Source organism: Orycteropus afer, unplaced genomic scaffold (genome assembly GCF_000298275.1).
Source record: "Orycteropus afer afer isolate SDZICR_OR568_19922 unplaced genomic scaffold, OryAfe1.0 scaffold00471, whole genome shotgun sequence".
NCBI lineage: Eukaryota > Metazoa > Chordata > Mammalia > Tubulidentata > Orycteropodidae > Orycteropus > Orycteropus afer.
In genome coordinates, this window is record NW_006922058.1 from 1,324,493 (window position 1) to 1,341,537 (window position 17,045).

At 49.4% G+C, this 17,045-nt stretch overlaps 1 protein-coding gene across 1 annotated transcript in view; it reads right to left on the reverse strand.

Moving 5' to 3' along the window:
• Window positions 1-15,947, reverse strand: part of MLC1 (modulator of VRAC current 1) — a 34,994-nt gene extending 19,047 nt beyond the window's left edge. The window contains exons 1-6 of the mRNA XM_007954743.1: window positions 15,768-15,947; window positions 13,547-13,636; window positions 11,429-11,482; window positions 10,836-10,937; window positions 2,571-2,669; window positions 1,995-2,066 (exon numbers count right to left, since the gene is read on the reverse strand). Of these exons, the coding sequence (XP_007952934.1) occupies window positions 1,995-2,066; window positions 2,571-2,669; window positions 10,836-10,937; window positions 11,429-11,482; window positions 13,547-13,636; window positions 15,768-15,947 (597 nt within the window). The remainder of the gene's footprint in view (window positions 1-1,994; window positions 2,067-2,570; window positions 2,670-10,835; window positions 10,938-11,428; window positions 11,483-13,546; window positions 13,637-15,767) is intronic.
• Window positions 15,948-17,045: the final 1,098 nt, after the last annotated feature.

The window sequence follows — 17,045 nt, forward strand, 5'->3', positions numbered from 1 at the left end:
CCGTCCATATACCCCTGTTTGCCTTCACTGACAACTCAGTACTGTATATGCAAAAGGGTTCATATTTGTTGTCTGTACTTCCCATGTACCTCTCTATGCCTTTCTCATCCTCAGTGGTGCCATATTGGTGCAAAAGACCTCTTTCAAGTGCTGAAGAGCAAAGATGTGTCTTTGAAGACTAAGGTGCACCTAACCCAAGCCATGGTATTTTCAATCGCCTCATATGCCTGTGAAAGCTGGACAATGAATAAAGAAGATTAAAGATTGATGCTTTTGAGTTGTGGTGTTGGCGAAGAATGCTGAAAGTACCATGGACTGCCAGAAGAATTAACAAATCTGCCCTGGAAGAAGTGCAGCCGGAATGCTCCTTGGAAGAGTGAATAGCCAGACTTTGTCTTACCTAATTTGGTCATGTTATCAGAAGGGACCACACCCTGGAGAAGGATATCATGCTTGGTAAAGTGGAGGGTCAACAAAAAAGAGGAAGACCCTCGATGAGATGGATCGGCACAATGCCTACAACAATGGGCTCAAGTATAGCAAGGATCGTGAGGCTGGCACAGGACTGGGCAGTGTTTCGTTCTGTTGTGCATGGGGTCACTATGAGTTGGTGCTGACTCATCGGCACTGAACAATGACAACAACATCATTAGTATCACATGGACGGACACAGTGGCTGCAACGATGGGTTCAGGTACAACAAAGATTGTGAGGCTGGTGCAGGCCTGGGCAGTGTTTTATCCTGTTGTATGTGGGATTGCTGTGAGTGGACATTGACTCAATGACACCCAACCACAACATGTACCTATAGGAGCCCTAGCGGCTCAGTGGTTAAAACATTCGGCTGCTAACGAAAAGGTTGGCAATTTGAACCCACTAGCTGCTCTGTGGGAGAAAGATGAGGTAGTCTGTTTCCATAAAGACTGATAGCCTTGGAAACGCTCTGGGCTGCTCTACTCTGTCCTAAAGGGTTGCTGTGAGTTGGAAACGACTTGATGGCAGTTGAGTATGTAACTATGGGGGGAAACGTGCAATTAACCAGGAAGCAGTTGTCACATTGTGTAAGTAAAAGTGTGGCTCTGACAGCTCAGGGCATAGAGCTACAGAATTACAGAGAGAAACCGATGATGCCAAGTCACATTGGGAGGTTTTTAACATCATCTTTCACTAATTGTACAAGTAGACAGAAAGAAGGAATAAAAGACCAAAAGCACAATTAACAAGATAGGGTGAGCATGTAACCAATCCTTCAAAGAGTGAAAGGGGCCGTCCTTCAGATTTCCGTGGGATCAAATCCTCCTGGAGTCTAGACTTGCTGGAGCCATGGAGGGTGGGTCAACCCCTGAAGTGACTGCCCTGGGGCCATCCTTACACCTTAAACTGGAACATGCCCTGCAGTCTTCTTAAAGCCAAACCAGAGTTTAGCTTAACGAGCAAGAAATGTCTGCCTCGCAACTGATGCTCTTTTAGGAGCCATCTGTATGGGACAACAGCAGGGGAATGACCAGACGGGAAGCCTGGGGCAGTGAGTTTATGTTCCTGGGGGACAGTGCAGCAAAGCAGGTGAGAGCAGTCATGGGACGCAAAGAACATCACCAGTGTCACCGAACCATACAGGTGACAGCCGCTCACTGGGTGTATGTGGCTGTGCATGTGCTCAACACCAACAAGAAAATAAATCCGATTTAGAAGAAAGAAAAGAATGATGCTGGGAAAGCGTCAACCAGGACTGTGTCTGTCTGTCTCTCCCTCTCCTGTACCTCCATCCCAGTCTATATAACTCAGCCCCCTAAAAACTAAACAACACTGGGGGCAGCTTCGAGGCAAGGGATTTTGTCACCCACAAGGCACTTGGAGGCTTTCCAGAAAGGCCACCGGTGCCGCAGATACCTGCACATCTTAGTCACCCTGAGGGATAATACACTGGGTGATTCCATCCAGCCTACACACTCACCCAAAAGTAAAAGAAATAAGAAAAAAGAAAATTCTCTCACTGAGTAGGATTTCAGGACCCGTGCAGGGAAGGTCACTTCATCCAAAATGTTGGTTCTGTCCGCAGTGGAAGCCTACGAGGAGACAGGCATCAGGACATGAGTGACAAGGAGCTCACCTCTGGCCAAGGAGGGGCACACCATGTCACAGTCCCCTGCTGGGGCCAGTGACTGCCATAGGTGGGGTGCACTGGCCCTGGGCCCTCACACAGGTGGCTCTGAAGCCAACCGTCTCCAAGCTGCTGGCAAGTGTGCAAACTTAGAGCAGAGATTCTAACAGGCATTTCCTCCCTGCCTAGGGAAACATGTCTCACTTACCTGGTGACACTTAGCAGCCTCTGCATGTGACACTGTCCAGAGCGGCTAATAGTGGGGAGGAGCATGCGGAGCTGTCACCACATGGATAAAGTGGCTGCAGCAGCTCCGGTCTTTGCCACCCAGCACGCTGGGGTCACCCACCCCACACCAGGGCAGCCCCAGGCACAGGGCCACCATCAGAGACAGACACTCTGGTGGGTCGGGCAGCACGGCCTGCATGGTGCCTGCAGGCGGTGCCTGCGGGTGGCCTGGGCAGCCCACCTTCCTCGTGCACTGCTCCCCGCTGACCCGCGCCGAGACGACCACAGTGGCGGCCACCAGGAGCTCCATGAGGAGCAGCAGCCCCAGGTTGAAGCTGATCTGCAACAGAGCAACGAAAACAAAGGCTGCAGTCATGCAGCGCCAGTAAGCTAGTCACCGGATTCCCCAGGACAATCTCGGGACAGCCCTGGCTGCCGACCCCCAGCTGGAGCAGCAAGACTTGGCCGACCCTGCCCCCATTTGGTTTGCTGTCTGTCTGTCTGTCTGAACCCATTCTCAGCACACAGCTGTACACAACCAGGCCACGTCGGGCTGGAGCTCCCCCGCTCCAAGGTACCACCCCTGCTCCCACTTAGTGGCCAAGTCGAGGCACCAGGTAGACAAGCTGACCTTGGCACCTCTCAAGCCCCTCCACCATGCTGCCTGACAGAGCCCTCTGTCTGTCACAGCACAAGCTGGGCCAGGGGAGGAGCAGGAGGGAGGAGTGAGCTGGGCAACAGACAACAGTGGCTGAGGGTGGAGTGAGAGCAGGGCCAGGCTTCCTGCCAGGACGAAGCCCAGGCACTGTGAGTACAGCACTGTATGTGTGTGTGTCTGTGTGTGTCTGTGTGGGGCCCAGGGTGAAGGCTCTACGGGATGCGACAGCAAACACCCCAACCCAGGCTCAAACCTTCAACTCCAGGCCTTCACTATGGATACACTCTCCTATCCCCATAGTGAGCCTCCTCCCTCTAAATGTGGATCTTCCTCCAATTGCTACACTCACTCCTGCTAAATCCCTTCACTTTAAAGACTAGGGTGCCTCTAACCCAAGCCACAGGTATTTCAATCACCTCATACGCATATGAAGGCTGGACAATGAATAAAGAAGACCGAAGAAGAGTTGATACCTTTGAATTGTGGTGCTGGTGAAGAATACTGAAAATACCACAGACCACAAATTGATAGAGGAATAAACAAATCTGTCTTGGAAGAAGTGCAGACGGAATGTTCCTTGGAAGCAAGAATGGCCAGACTTCATCACATCTCAAGTATTGATTTGGGTGAAGGGAAGGGCAATTAAAAAAAAAAAAAAATTCGTCTCACCTACTGTGGTCATGTTTTCAGAAGGGACCATTCCCTGGAGAAGGATATCATGCTTGGTGAAGTGGAGGGTCAGCGAAAAGGGGAAGGCCCTCAATGAGATGAAATGACACAGTGGCTGCAACGACGGGCTCAAGGATAGCAAGGATTGTGAAGTTGGTGAAGGACCATGCGGTGTTTTGTTCTGTTGCACAGAGGTTCCCTATGAGTCAGAGCCAACTCGACAGCATTTAACAACAACATACAAAAAAAAAAAAAAAAACCCTCAAAATGGATCATGTACCTAAATGTAAAATGTAAAACTTTTTGAAGAAAACATAGGAGATACATTTTTATGGCCTGGGGTTGGGCAAAATTGACAATGGACTTCATCAAAATTTAAAATTTTTGTTCTGCAAATGATACTGTTAAGGAAATGAAAAGGAAAGCTACTGACTGGGAGAAAACATTTACAAATCATGTATCTGATTAAACAAACTTGTACCCAGTATTTATAAAGAACTCTCAAAACTCCACAGTTAGAAAACAAGCGATCCAATACAAAAATGAGCAAAAGACTCAAACAGACACTTCTCCAAGTGGATGCATGGTTGTCAGATATGCACATGAGGATAAACGCAGCATAATTAACCATTATTCCAAAAAAATTAAAAAAAAAAAAAAAAAACCACTGCCATCAGGTGGATTTCAACTCACAGCAACCCCTCATCGGGTTTCCAAGGCAATAAATCTTTACAGAAGTAGATTGCTCCATCTTCCTTCCGTGCTGGTGGGTTTGAACCACCGACCTTCAGATTAGCAGTCAAATGCCTTAGGCACTGAATCACCAGAGCTCTTTAATTAACCAAAAAAAAAAAACAGCCATCGAGTCAATTATGACCCATAGCAACCCTACAGGACAGAGTAGAACTCCCCTACAAGGTTTCCAAGGCTATAAATCTTTAAAGCACAGACTGCTATATCTTTCTCTTGTGGAGCTGCTAGTGGATTCAAAGTACCAAGCTTCTGGTTAGCAGCCAAGTGCTTTAACCACTGTACCACTAGGGCTTGTCTAACCATTATAGAAATGCAAATCAAAATCTCAATGAGATACCACTACTATTGTTTTTGTATGCTCTAAGTCAATTCTGACTCATAGCAGCCCCACAGGACAGAGTAGAATTGTCCTATATTACATACCTATTTAAATGGCTAAAATTAAAAAAGCGACAATATCAAGTCCTGACAAGGATGTGGAGCAACTAGACCTCTGATATGTTGCTGATGGGAAGGCAAAATGGTACAGTCACTCTAGAAAAGTGTTTGGCCATTTCATAAAGTTAAACATACACTTTTGACCCCTAGCAATCCCACTCGTAGGTATTTATCCTGGAAAAATAAAAACTTCGGTTCATATAAAAACCTGTACACAAGTGTCTATAGGAGTTTTATGCATAATTTCAAAAACATGAGGGAGTTTTGAGGTGATGGAACTATTCTGTATTCTGATCTCCTGGTGGTCACACAAATCTATAAATGTGTTGATATTCATAGATCTAGACAATAAACAGCCAACTGTAAGATAATTTTAAAAATTAAATCTAGAAAGGAAAGAATATAGAACCATATGCAACTACCAATATAGCCTCAAAATAGCTGAAGTAACAACTAACAGAACTGTAGGAATAAATAGATCAACCAACAGTTACAGGTGAACTTCTCTTCTCCCAAACACTCATAGATCAGAAAGACAAACAGGTGGAGAACTATGAAATAAGAAATAATGTTGGAGCTACAGAACTGTAATTGCAAAATAAAACAAAGAACATTCATGGTGGATAGCATTTGGAAAACAAAGAAGTTAATCATTGCTTAGGCCACAAAGCAAGCCTTAGTTAATTCCAAAGAATCAATACACTGGAGATTGTGTATTCTGATCACAATGCAATAAAATCAGAAATCAATAACAAAAGGATATTAAAAAAAAAAAAATTCCCAGTGTCCCTCTCTGATGTATCGGGGTACTGGCAAGAAACAGATGGCAACTTCCCAAGGCCTGACTGAAGAAAGTTTAATGAGAGTATATCACCAAAGTTTGGGTAGAGATGCCAGCATGATCTAAAGATAACAAGCCATATCAGGGACAGCTGTGTTAATAAATGTTACAGCCAGATGATTGCTGGACTGGACCACACTCCATTCTGTCACACACAAGGTATGGTACTAGGGATCAGAATTGACTCAAGTACCTAAGGTCACTAGGAATTGGAATTGACGCAATAGCACCTAACAACAGCAGCAGCAGCAGAGTTTTGATAAAATCAGAATTTTTGATGAAAATATAAAAAGGCAAAATTTGACACAAGAAGAAACAGAACACTTCAATAGAAGCAAAAGACCTCTCCTCCCCTAAAACCCTAGACTGAGATAATGTTACAGGTGAGTTCCAGCAAACAGTCTGTTCTTATCTGCCAAGTTTTTCCTGAAAACATGAGAGAAACAAGAGCTACCTTGTTCATTTTAGGAAGCCACTATAATCTTGCTTCCAAAACCAGACAAAGGAAACAGACCTATGCAGGCCTACATAGTCCCATTTCCTTGATGAACCATGACGCAAAGATCCTATGCAAAACTAGCTAGCCAACTCCATCAGAATATTAAAAATACTACCATGTGATCAAGCAAGGCTCATCCCTGGCAGGAAAGAAAGGTTCAGCACTAGAAAAAGTTATCAATGCAATCCACCACCCTAAGAAACGATATGAGAAAATTATCTGATCCCAACATATGCAAAAAAGAAACTACCAATGATCAACACATAGTTATGCGCCTGAAAGAAAAAACTCAGAGCAAACCAGGCCTACAACAGATATTTTTAACTTGGTGAAAGTTATTTATCAAAACATAATGGGGACTCTTTAAGGGGCTGTTTATGCACTGGAAGACAGCTCAGGGGTCAGGGGTGCATGGCGGGAGGGACACAGGGAAGAAGTGGCTGTCGGGAGGAAGTGGGAGGGGAGCTGTTGCATTGTGGTGAATTGTGGTCAATGTCATGAGACAAAGTGTATGTGAGCTGCTGTATGGAAAGTGAATTTGCTCTGTAAATTCTCACCCAAATCACACACACACACAAAAAAAATGGGGACTCTTTAGACACATTGCGTTTAATATAGGACGAAGCCAGGATACCAATTACCCTATGCCTGTTGAACATAGAACTGGAAGTCCTGGCCAGAGCTATAGAGAAAAACAAACGAGAGGGATGAAGATTGAAATGAAAATGCTTCAACTGGTATTATGTGAAAGTAACAGGATCACCTGCACAGAAAACCAGAGTAAGCCACAGAAAAGCTAGAAGAGCTAGTAACAGAGTTCACAAAAGTTGCCAGACACAAAATATACTGTTAAAAATCAATTTTGAAAAACTGAAGTTCTGATAGGTCTGGACCTGAGTTAACCTGCTGCTGTTGTTGTTAGGTGCCGTCAAGTGGGCTCCAACACATGTGACCCTGTGTACAATAGGACGAAACTCTGCCTGCTTCTGGGCCAGCCTCACAATCCCTGCTGTACCTGAGCCCACTGTTGCAGCCACGGTGTCAGTCCATCTCACTGAGGGTCTTCCTCTCTCTCACTGATCCTCCACCTCACCAAGCATGACATCCTTCTCCAGGGAATGGTCCCTTCTGACAACATGACCAAAATAGGTGAGACGAAGTCTGGCCATTCTTGCTTCCAAGGAGCATTCCAGCTGTATTTCTTCCAGGACAGATTTGTTCGTTCTTCTAGCAGTCCATGGTACTTACAGTATTCTTCGCCAGCATCACAACTCAAAAGCATCAACTTTTCTTCAGTCTTCCTTACTCATTGTCTAGGTCTCACATGCATATGATGTGATTGAAAACACTATGACTTGAGTTAGGTGCACCTTAGTCTTCAAAGAGACATCTTTGCTCTTCAGCACTTGAAAAGGGTCTTTTGCAGCAGATTTGCCCAGTGCAATACGTCGTCTGATTTCTTGACTGCTGCTTCCACGGATGTTGATTGTGGATTCAAGTGATATGAAATCTTTGACAACTTCAATCTTTTCTCCATTTATCATGATTCTGCTTATTGGTCCATTATGAGGATTTTCATTTTCTTTGGGTTGAGGTGTAATCCATACTACAGACTGTAGTCTTTAATCTTCATTAGTAAGTGCTTCAAGTCATCTTCACTTCCAGCAAGCAAGGCTGTGTCATCTGCATATCACGGATTGTTAATGAGTCTTCCTCCAGTCCTCATGCCTTGTTCTTCTTCATATGGTCCGGCTTCTTGGATTATTTGCTCAGCATGCGGATTGAGTAAGTATGGTGAAAGGATACAACCCTGATGCACACCATACCTGATTTTAAACCATGCAGTATGTGGTAGTTAAGGTTGTATGTCAACTTGGCTGGGCCTGGTTGAGTGGCTGGGCAGCTGGAGGTAGTTATTCCCCATGACGAGACTGGCAATCAACTCCATGGTGCAATCTGCTGCAAGCAGCTGAGTAGCTGCTTTAGGGATGTGGTCTTCTTCCCAGAGATAAGCAGCAGCTTTGGTATTGGTGTCTAGACTTTTGGCATGTTTGAACCCTGCTTATAGCCAAGTTGTGTTGTTATTGAACAGCATGCCATGCCCTGCCAATCTTGGGACTTCATCTGAACTTGAATCAATGACCTCCCATGTTGTCTGGCAACATTGAGACTGTGACTTTTACTTGTCAACTTTGGGCTTGTCAGCCTCAGCAGCCAGAAGCTGAGTGAAGAAAAGCCTCCAGCTTCAGTGAGCCAGGAGCAGGAGGCAGAGCTGACGCCCAAGGTTGAAGGGCTTTCACCCCGCCCCTAGAGCCTGGCACTTTGAACTCAGATTTAAAGCCTCCAAAATTGTAAGAGAATGAACTGTTTGTTCAAGCCATTCCATTTGTGGTATATTCCTGTCAGAGTGGCAGTAGGGAACCAAAACACAGTATCCCCTTGCTCTGTTTGAACAACAGCCTCCTGGACTATGTATAGGTTCCTCATGAGTACAATTAAGTGTTCTGGAATTCCCATCCTTCTCAATGTTATCCATAATTTGTTATGATCCACACAATCTAATGCTTTTGCATAGTCAATAAAATACAAGTAAACATTTTTCTGGTATTCTCTGCTTTCAGCCAAGATCCATCTGACATCAGCAATGATATCCCTTGTTCCACATCCTCTTCTGAATACAGCTTGTATTTCTGGAAGTTCCCTGTCAATATACTGCTGCAAGCATTTTTGAATTATCTTCAGCAAAATTTTACTTGTGTGAGATACTGATGATATTTTGTGGATAACTTCCACATTCTATTGGATCACCTTTCTTTGGAATGGGTACAAATACGGATCTCTTCCAGTTAGGAGACCAGGTAGCTGTCTTCCAAATTTCTTGACATAGATGAGTGAGTGCCTCCAGAGTGGCATCCATTTGTTCAAACATCTCAATGGGTATTCCGTCAATTCCTGCACCTTACTTTTCACCAATCCCTTCAGTGCAGCTCAACCTCTTCCTTGAATACCATTGGTTCTTGATCATATGCCACCTCTTGAAATGGATGAACATTGACCCATACTTTTTTGTACCATGACTCTGTATTCCTTCCATCTTCTTTTGATGCTTCCTGCATCATTCAATATTCTGCCCATAGAAGCATTTAATATTGCAACTCAAAGCTTGATTTTTTTTCTTCAGAACTTTCAGCTTGAGAAATGCCGAGCATGTTCTTCCCTTTTGGTTTTCTAACTCCATATCTTTGCACATTTCATTATAATAATTGACTTTGTCTTCTCGAGCTGCTCTTTGAAATTTTCTGTTCAGCTTTTTTATCTTGTCATTTCTTCCATTTGCTTTAGCTACTCTCCGTTCAATGGCAAGTTTCAGAGTGTCCTCTGACATTCATTTTGTTTTTTTCTTCCTTTCCTGTCTTTTTAATGACCTTTTGCTTTCTTCATGTATGATGTTCTTGATGTCATCTCACAACTGGTCTGGTGTTTGGTCACTGGTGTTCAATGGGTCAAATCTACTTTTTGCCTAGGGCAGTCTTGCTGGCAGAGTGGGGTGCACATAGGTGCACCTATCGGCAGAGCTAAAAAAGCTTTGTAACACTTGCCTGAGCAGGGCGGAGGCCAGGCCAAAGGCCAAACACAGTCATGCCTGCGGGCATAGCAGAGGGGAGACTCTCCAGACTGAAGAATTGTATCCCGAGCATTCCTGAACCTGAGTTGTATAACCTGTTGCTTCCCTAATAAACTCCATAATCATGAGGATTGTCTGTAAGTTCCACGTGGCCATCACAATGAATTGCTGAACCCAGCAGAGAGGCAGTTAGTGCTGTGGGAGTGATGGCTGGTGTCAGAACTGGTAAAAGGCTGGAGGGTGGTAGTATGTCTGACTTGCACCTCACAGGACTCAGTCCTGGGCCTGTTGCTGGAGATGCTGGTCAGAGGTGGTCAAAGGGGGTGCCACCCAGTCCCTTGGTGCAGAGACAGAAGGCAATTAGAGGCAGGAGGGTGGGGCAAGGATGGGAAGGGTTGCTTACAGGGTACGGAGTGTGTGCTTGGGGGATGGACAGGGTTTTGGAAACGGATGGTGGGAAGGTTTGAATGTAGGTAATGTCATTGAACCACACACTTAAAAACAGTTGACGTGGCAACTTATTAAAAATAAAATGACATTTAAAGTATATTATTTACCAATAAAGCCATCTACTAGGATCAATTAAAGAGTTAAATAGAAACAATTCTTTTCTGAAGCATCACAAAATTCTCAAACATTACAGACCCGAGAAGTGCCAGGCACCAGGCAGCTGCCATAGACTCCCAGGTCCACACATGAGGCTCACCAAGTGGGGGACGTGCCACACCATTTGTCTTGCAGCCCATGTGACACGCGAACAAAGATGTCCATTCTGACTCACAGCGCCCCTAGAGGACAGAGTGGAACTGCCCCACAGGGTCTCCAAGGCTGTCAGTCTTTATGGGAGCAGATGGCCTCATCTTTCTCCCACAGAGCAGCTGGTGGGTGCAAACCGCCAACCTTTTGTTTAGCAGCCGAATGCTTTACCCACTGAGCCACCAGAGCTCCTCGACATGTCAGAGCAGTGGGAAAATACATTCCAGTGATCCTGGGGTGTGACCTACGGTATCCCCAATAACTCACATTTACTGCTGATGGGTTCAAGACCAGCTTACATCCAAACCAAATTAAGCAAGTCGTTGTGACAGCAAATGTGGACACAAATAACATCTGGAAGTTGGGAATCTGAAAAACAAGACGGGAGGTTTTGCCCTTGTGAGTAACTTATGAGATAAAGAAGTTCTAGATCCTTCAGCAAAACTCCAAGACCATGACACGCAGGAAGTGGCAGCCGGGTGTGTGTCCTGTGCGCTCAGAATGAGCGAGGGGGCGGTGGGCAGCCCGCAGTCTGGGGGCCGAAGTGGTTTTACCGTGGGGGGGCTGCTGCGGGCCAGCCCCCTGCACCCTCTTGATCACTTTGGCTGTGGAGCCATGCCCCCCCAGGCACAAATGTGCACACAGGTGAACACACTGACACACACACACACAGGTGCACACGCAGTGCATACACATATGTACCTATACACACGCACATACACATGCACGTACTCCCACATGCCTGGCAGCCCTGCAGGGGGCTGCCCACCTTCCCACCCACGCCCACTGATCCTGCCATCGAGGTCCTCCCTGTGGGCAGCAGGTCCACTTGGAGGCCACACAAGAAGGGTGGAACTCACCGCACTGACGCTTCTCCTTGAAACAGCAAAGCTCACGATGGCTGAGGGAAGGCACTGCAGAGAGACCAGAAAGCAGAGGGGACGTTAGTGACCTCAGAGCTGCTCACGCAGGTCCTCACCACGGCTTTACGTGCCGTGACGCTTCCGGAAACATCCACACCAGCCAGCAGTGTCCCCTCCTCTAGGCGCGAGGGGCCCTGCCAGACTCAGCCCACACGTCCCATGAGCCGTCAGTGAGGAAAGTCCTCCTGCCTGCGGAGTCTGAATGCAGCCTTGGCACAGGCCAGGGGTCATGGTGATGTGAGAATCACAGAAGAGGCAAGCAACCCCCTGTGAAGTCAGGGGAGCGGCTCCTTTCCCCTCAGGGGCTCCTGCCCAGGCCCCACCCCAAGGCGTGGCCAGGGAGGGCTAGTGTGGGGGCCGGCCAGGAGACATGGAACTTGGACAAGAGAGGACACATGAGAACAAGGGTAAGCAGGAACAGAGGAGGTGAGACCAGCCTGAGCTCTGGGTGGGGGTGGGGGCCCCACAGACAGTGGGTGGGGGTAGGGGCCTCACAGACACTGGCAGGGGGTGGGGGTGGAGGTGGGGCCCCTGAAGACAGTGGGTGGAAGTGGGTGGTCTACAGACACTGGCTGGGGTGACGGTGGAGGTAGGGGCCCCATAGACACTGGGTGGGGGTGAGGGAGCACCTGTAGATGCTGGGGGGGGGTTGGGGGGGCAGCGCCCCTGGGAGGAATCAGATGGAAGGCAGGAGGCAGGACTCCTAGCCTTGGGGCCTGAGCAAGGGACAGGAAAGGGCTGAGGGCAGGTGTGGGACACACAGGGACACCACAGCTCTGAGAAGAGCCTCTGGTGGAAGAGAGTGGCCGTCAGGGCTGCATGCAAGGCAGGAACCTGGACGACAGCTCCACTGCCCTCAGAGAGGCAGTTGAGGGGCCAAACCAGAAACCAGACTCACTGCCGTCAAGTCAATTCCCACTCACAGTGACCCCTCCTTGGGTTTCCGAGGCAGTATCTCTACAGAAGTAGATTGCCCAATCTTCTTTCCGAGGAGTGGCTGGGGTTTGAACCGCCAGCCTTCTGGTTAGCAGTGAAATGCCTTAGGCACTATGCCCCCAGAGCTCCTGGGTGAGGGGCAGGCAGGGTCAAGTGTGGGGCCCATGAGACTGAGCCCTCAGTGCCCCCTGACAGCACAAGAGGCATCACTGACCCCTGTGCTCAGACAGTGGCCGGGTTGGCACTGCCCACAGCAAACAGCAGTTGCTCACCACCCTGGGGGTCGCTCCAGTGCTGAAGACAGAAAGCCAAGGAGACACTTCTAGCCCAGCAGGACCTGGGTCCCCTTCTCTCAAGGAGTCATATTCCGAGGGGGCAGACAGGGCAACGTGGGGGTTACAGGAAGCAATTGCCCTGTTTGTCTTTTGCGCTGGTCCTCATCCAGGTACTGGCGTGTTATGGGACAGTTAAGAGCAGCATCTTTGTTCAGCGATGGGGAGGCCAGACAAGATGAATGCTGGGCAGGGTGGGGATGGGAGATAGGGGTTCTGGGGGCAGGCCAGGGGCTGGGAGGTGAGTGTGGGGACTGTGGTGTCAGGCCAACAGTCTAGGGCCTTAGAAGGGCAGAAAGCCCCCTCCCCAGCCCGGGGAGGCTGCCCTGGAAGGTGAGCCAGCCAGAGGACCCCGGTGTCAATGCACACACAAGACCCCTGGGGATGTGGCTCTGTGTGAGATAGCATGGGGACACTGGGGCGCAGGAGCTGCTGGCTGCTGCACAGTTGGACAGTCATGGTCCATCTCCTGGGATGGTCAGTGGGTCCCCCGTCCCTCTCCCCTAGCCCTGGCACTGGGTAAGATTTCAGAAACATAGCCCAAAGTTTGTGAGAAGCGAGCAGGTAGGTAGCAGGTGTGTAAAGCCCCCAAAGCACCAAAGAACCAGGCTGCAGTTCAGCAAGACTCATACTTGCTTCCTTGATAACTTTCAAAGTCATAAAGTCTACCTGGAGCTAGCATAGAAGGGGGGATTCGGGAGGGAGGAGATGGTGGCTGTAGAGTGAAGGGTTCAAGCCTCACGCGACAGGGGACGTCTGTGGGGGGCGAGGATGGAGAGGGGCTTACGGAGCCTGCAGCACAGCGCAGGTAGTCCATCTCCGAAGGAAACACGTTCCCCAGGTACAGCGAGAACCCCGAGGTGATCAGGAGGCAGCTCTGCAAAACAGCGGCCCCTTCGGGTTAAACATGAGCGTATCCACAGGTCACTGGTCAGCGAGAAACGACAGCCCCTTGACGACAGTGAGACCGGCCAGCTTCTCCAGCACCAACCTGCATCAGGACCATGCCTGAGTGCAGCTCCTGTGAAGGATGGCTGCAGGCCCTGCCACACTGTGGGCAACAGATGTGCTCCCCCGGGTGCCAGAGCAGGGGAGCGGAGTCCAATCATAGGGACACTGAAAATCTGAAGCAAGAAACGGCACCTCTGCCCCAGAAAATGCCCACACTGCAACATGGGCAGTGTCGGGGCCTCAGGGATCCCTCCAGACAGCCTGCCCCACTCCCTCTGCAGAAGCGACCCCTCCAAGCAGATGCCAGGTGCACCCCAGGCCATCAGGTGAGCTGGGCTACCCCTGCCCTCTGCTCAGACCTGCCCGGCCTCCAGCCTCCGCCTCTGCCCACCATAGTCCACTCTCCACACAGCAGTGAGGGCCCCCTCTCATGCAGCCCCCACAGCCTACAAGGCCCTGCACTGGACCTCTGCCTCTCTGGCTATGTTTCCACCAGTCCCCTCGTCCCTCAGACCAAGGAATGGCCGCTCCTGTCCTGGGGCCTTTGCACAGCCACTGCTGCTCAAACTGTTCTCTCCAGACAGCGGCAGCCCTCCCCCTCACATCCATCAGGTCTTTGCTCTTCCCAACGAAGCTCCCTGACCACCCCACCCCGCACGCTCCCCCACACGCTGGAGCTCCCTGACCCCTCACTTGTGCCTCGGCGTTTATGGTCTTCGAGAGCCCAGACAGCATAGGGCATTGTGTCAATTTCATCAGAGCTCTGTGGTGCATTTCCGCTGGTGGCCTGGGGAGCAGGCATACAAAAATCCAGGTGCTGCCACCTGCAGTGCTGCACACACACACGAGCTACAGGCCTGTGCATCGACCATGTACATGTGCTAACCACATGTATGTGCACTAGCCACACACACGTACCCTGGCCACATGCACATGGACCATCCACATGCATGAGCACCAGCTACACACAGGCACACAGGCCATACACACATGCACTAGCCGGGCACTTGCACATTAACCACCCACATGTACACTAGCTATAGACATGCACTGTCTGTAAGCACACACATCAGCCACACACATGCACACTAACCACACACACATACACTAGCCACACACATGTAGTAACCACACACATGCACTAGTCCAATACACATATACCAGCCACACATATACACACCCGCCTATGCAGGTGTACCAGCTACACATATGTACACAGGCCACATGCACAAGCCAGGCACATGCACACTAACCACATATCCGTACACTAGCTGCAAGCACAAACACTGGCCACATGCATGTGCAGAAGCCACACAACGTGTTTCAGCCACATACACACATACAAGCATATCGAAACTAACTATACATGTGCTAACCACATACCTGAACACAAATCACACAAATATGCACTACCCATATGCATTCACACCACCCACACATGTGTACTAGCAATACACCCACACACTAACCACACATGTGCACTAGCCACGTGCTTGAACCTTAACCACACACATGCAGTAGCCACAGGCATGCACTAGCCACATGCACACACACTAACCATACATGTGTGCACTAGCCACACACATGCACACTAACCACACCCATGTCCTAGCCACGTGCACACACACTCACCACACACATGCACACTAACCACAAATATGCACTAGCCACACACCTGAACACTAACTACACACATATGTACACAAACTACACACGTGCACCAGCCATGCACATGCACACTAACCACACGTGTGCACTAGCCACGTGCACACATACTAACCACACATTTGTGCATTGGCCATATGCACACATACTAACTACACACATGTGTGTACCCACTAACCACACACGTGTGCACTAGTTATGCCCAGGAATGCTCCCCAAAGCAGCACAAGGTCAGGACAGTAAATACGGATGAGTTAAGGAAAACAATTTCCAGAACAAAACGAGCATGTGTCATCCCTGATGAGAATCACAAGATCTGCAGGCCCTCCTGGAGCTCCACGGTGTGGCCCAGTGAGGAAGCATGCAGCAGGGTCGCACATCAAGCCACTCACTCCCATCAGCACAGAGAAGACCCAGGTCTTGTAGCTAAAGCAGGGCGGGAGCCTCTTGGAGAGCTGAAGGTCATTGGTCTTGGCGTCGGGGCTACAGCTTGGGCCGTCCGGCCTGCCCCGCTCCAGGGTGGGCATCCGGTCATAGCTGAACTCCTCGTGGTAAGGCTCCTCCCGTGTCATGGTGCTGGCGAGAGCTGGCACTGCTGCAGGGACATGAGCACTGCGACCACTTAGTTACAATGCTAACATTTACCCTCGACCACGCCGGAAGCAATGCCGGCAAGATTACATCGTCATTCCAACAAGTACTTTTACATACACGTGTGTGTGTGCGTGCGTGTGTGTGCGTGCATGTGTGTGATGTATGTACACATACACGCACACAGCCATGGAAACAGACACACCCAAACGTCCATTGACACCGCTCTGGGACTCACAACTCAATGACACGGACCACACCTTTCATGTTGGGGCTCCATTCTCTCTAGCCGCTTCCAAAACAGTTCCCCCTATAACAAACCCAACACCCTAAACATTTCTCCCTCCCCTGGCTCCGGGACAACAAATTTTTAAAAAGAAGTATTGTCCCTCCCAAAATGCCATCAATTTGCAGGAGGAAATGGACGCCCAATGTGAGCAGTGAGCAGAAGCCCTTCCCAGCGAAGCCCGCCTGCTGGTCTCAGTTCAGGGCCGACTTAGAGCTCAGTGCTTCCTTTGTCCGGGCCTCAGGCACAATGCCTGTCAACTGCCACCTCCACAAGCAACCTCACTGGAAAAGTCCACGCCCTGGGGCTGCTCCAGGTTTTGTAAGTGCCTCGCCAGACCCAAGGTGGCAAGCAGGCACTCCTCAGGGCCCAACACCTGCAAGCTTACCTTCGTGGTTTCGGCTCGGAGAGCTGCTCTCTGGCTGAGGGCTCGTGGTTACCAAGCCACCCTGCCCTTGGCGTCCCGCTGGCACTATTCGCAAATAGAACAAAAGCCCGGGCAAACTGCACTTAGCCAGGGGGTGGAGGGCTGTCTCCGGAATCCTAATGAGGAGCTGAAGCTGACAGTGCCCCGAGCCCCAGGCAAAGAAATTTCTGCTGGTTCTGTAGCTGCTAGCTTGGGTTGCTCACTGCCCTCTCGTGGAAACTGTCCCAGGGACCTGCTCAGGCCTGCTTACTAGCACCAGGTGGTCCACCATAACAAAGGTGAGCCCAGCCACAAAGGCCACGGGTACAAGGCCCCCACAGGCCAGAGTGCCAGAGCCCAGCTCAGTTAGGAGCCCGTGGCTTTGTA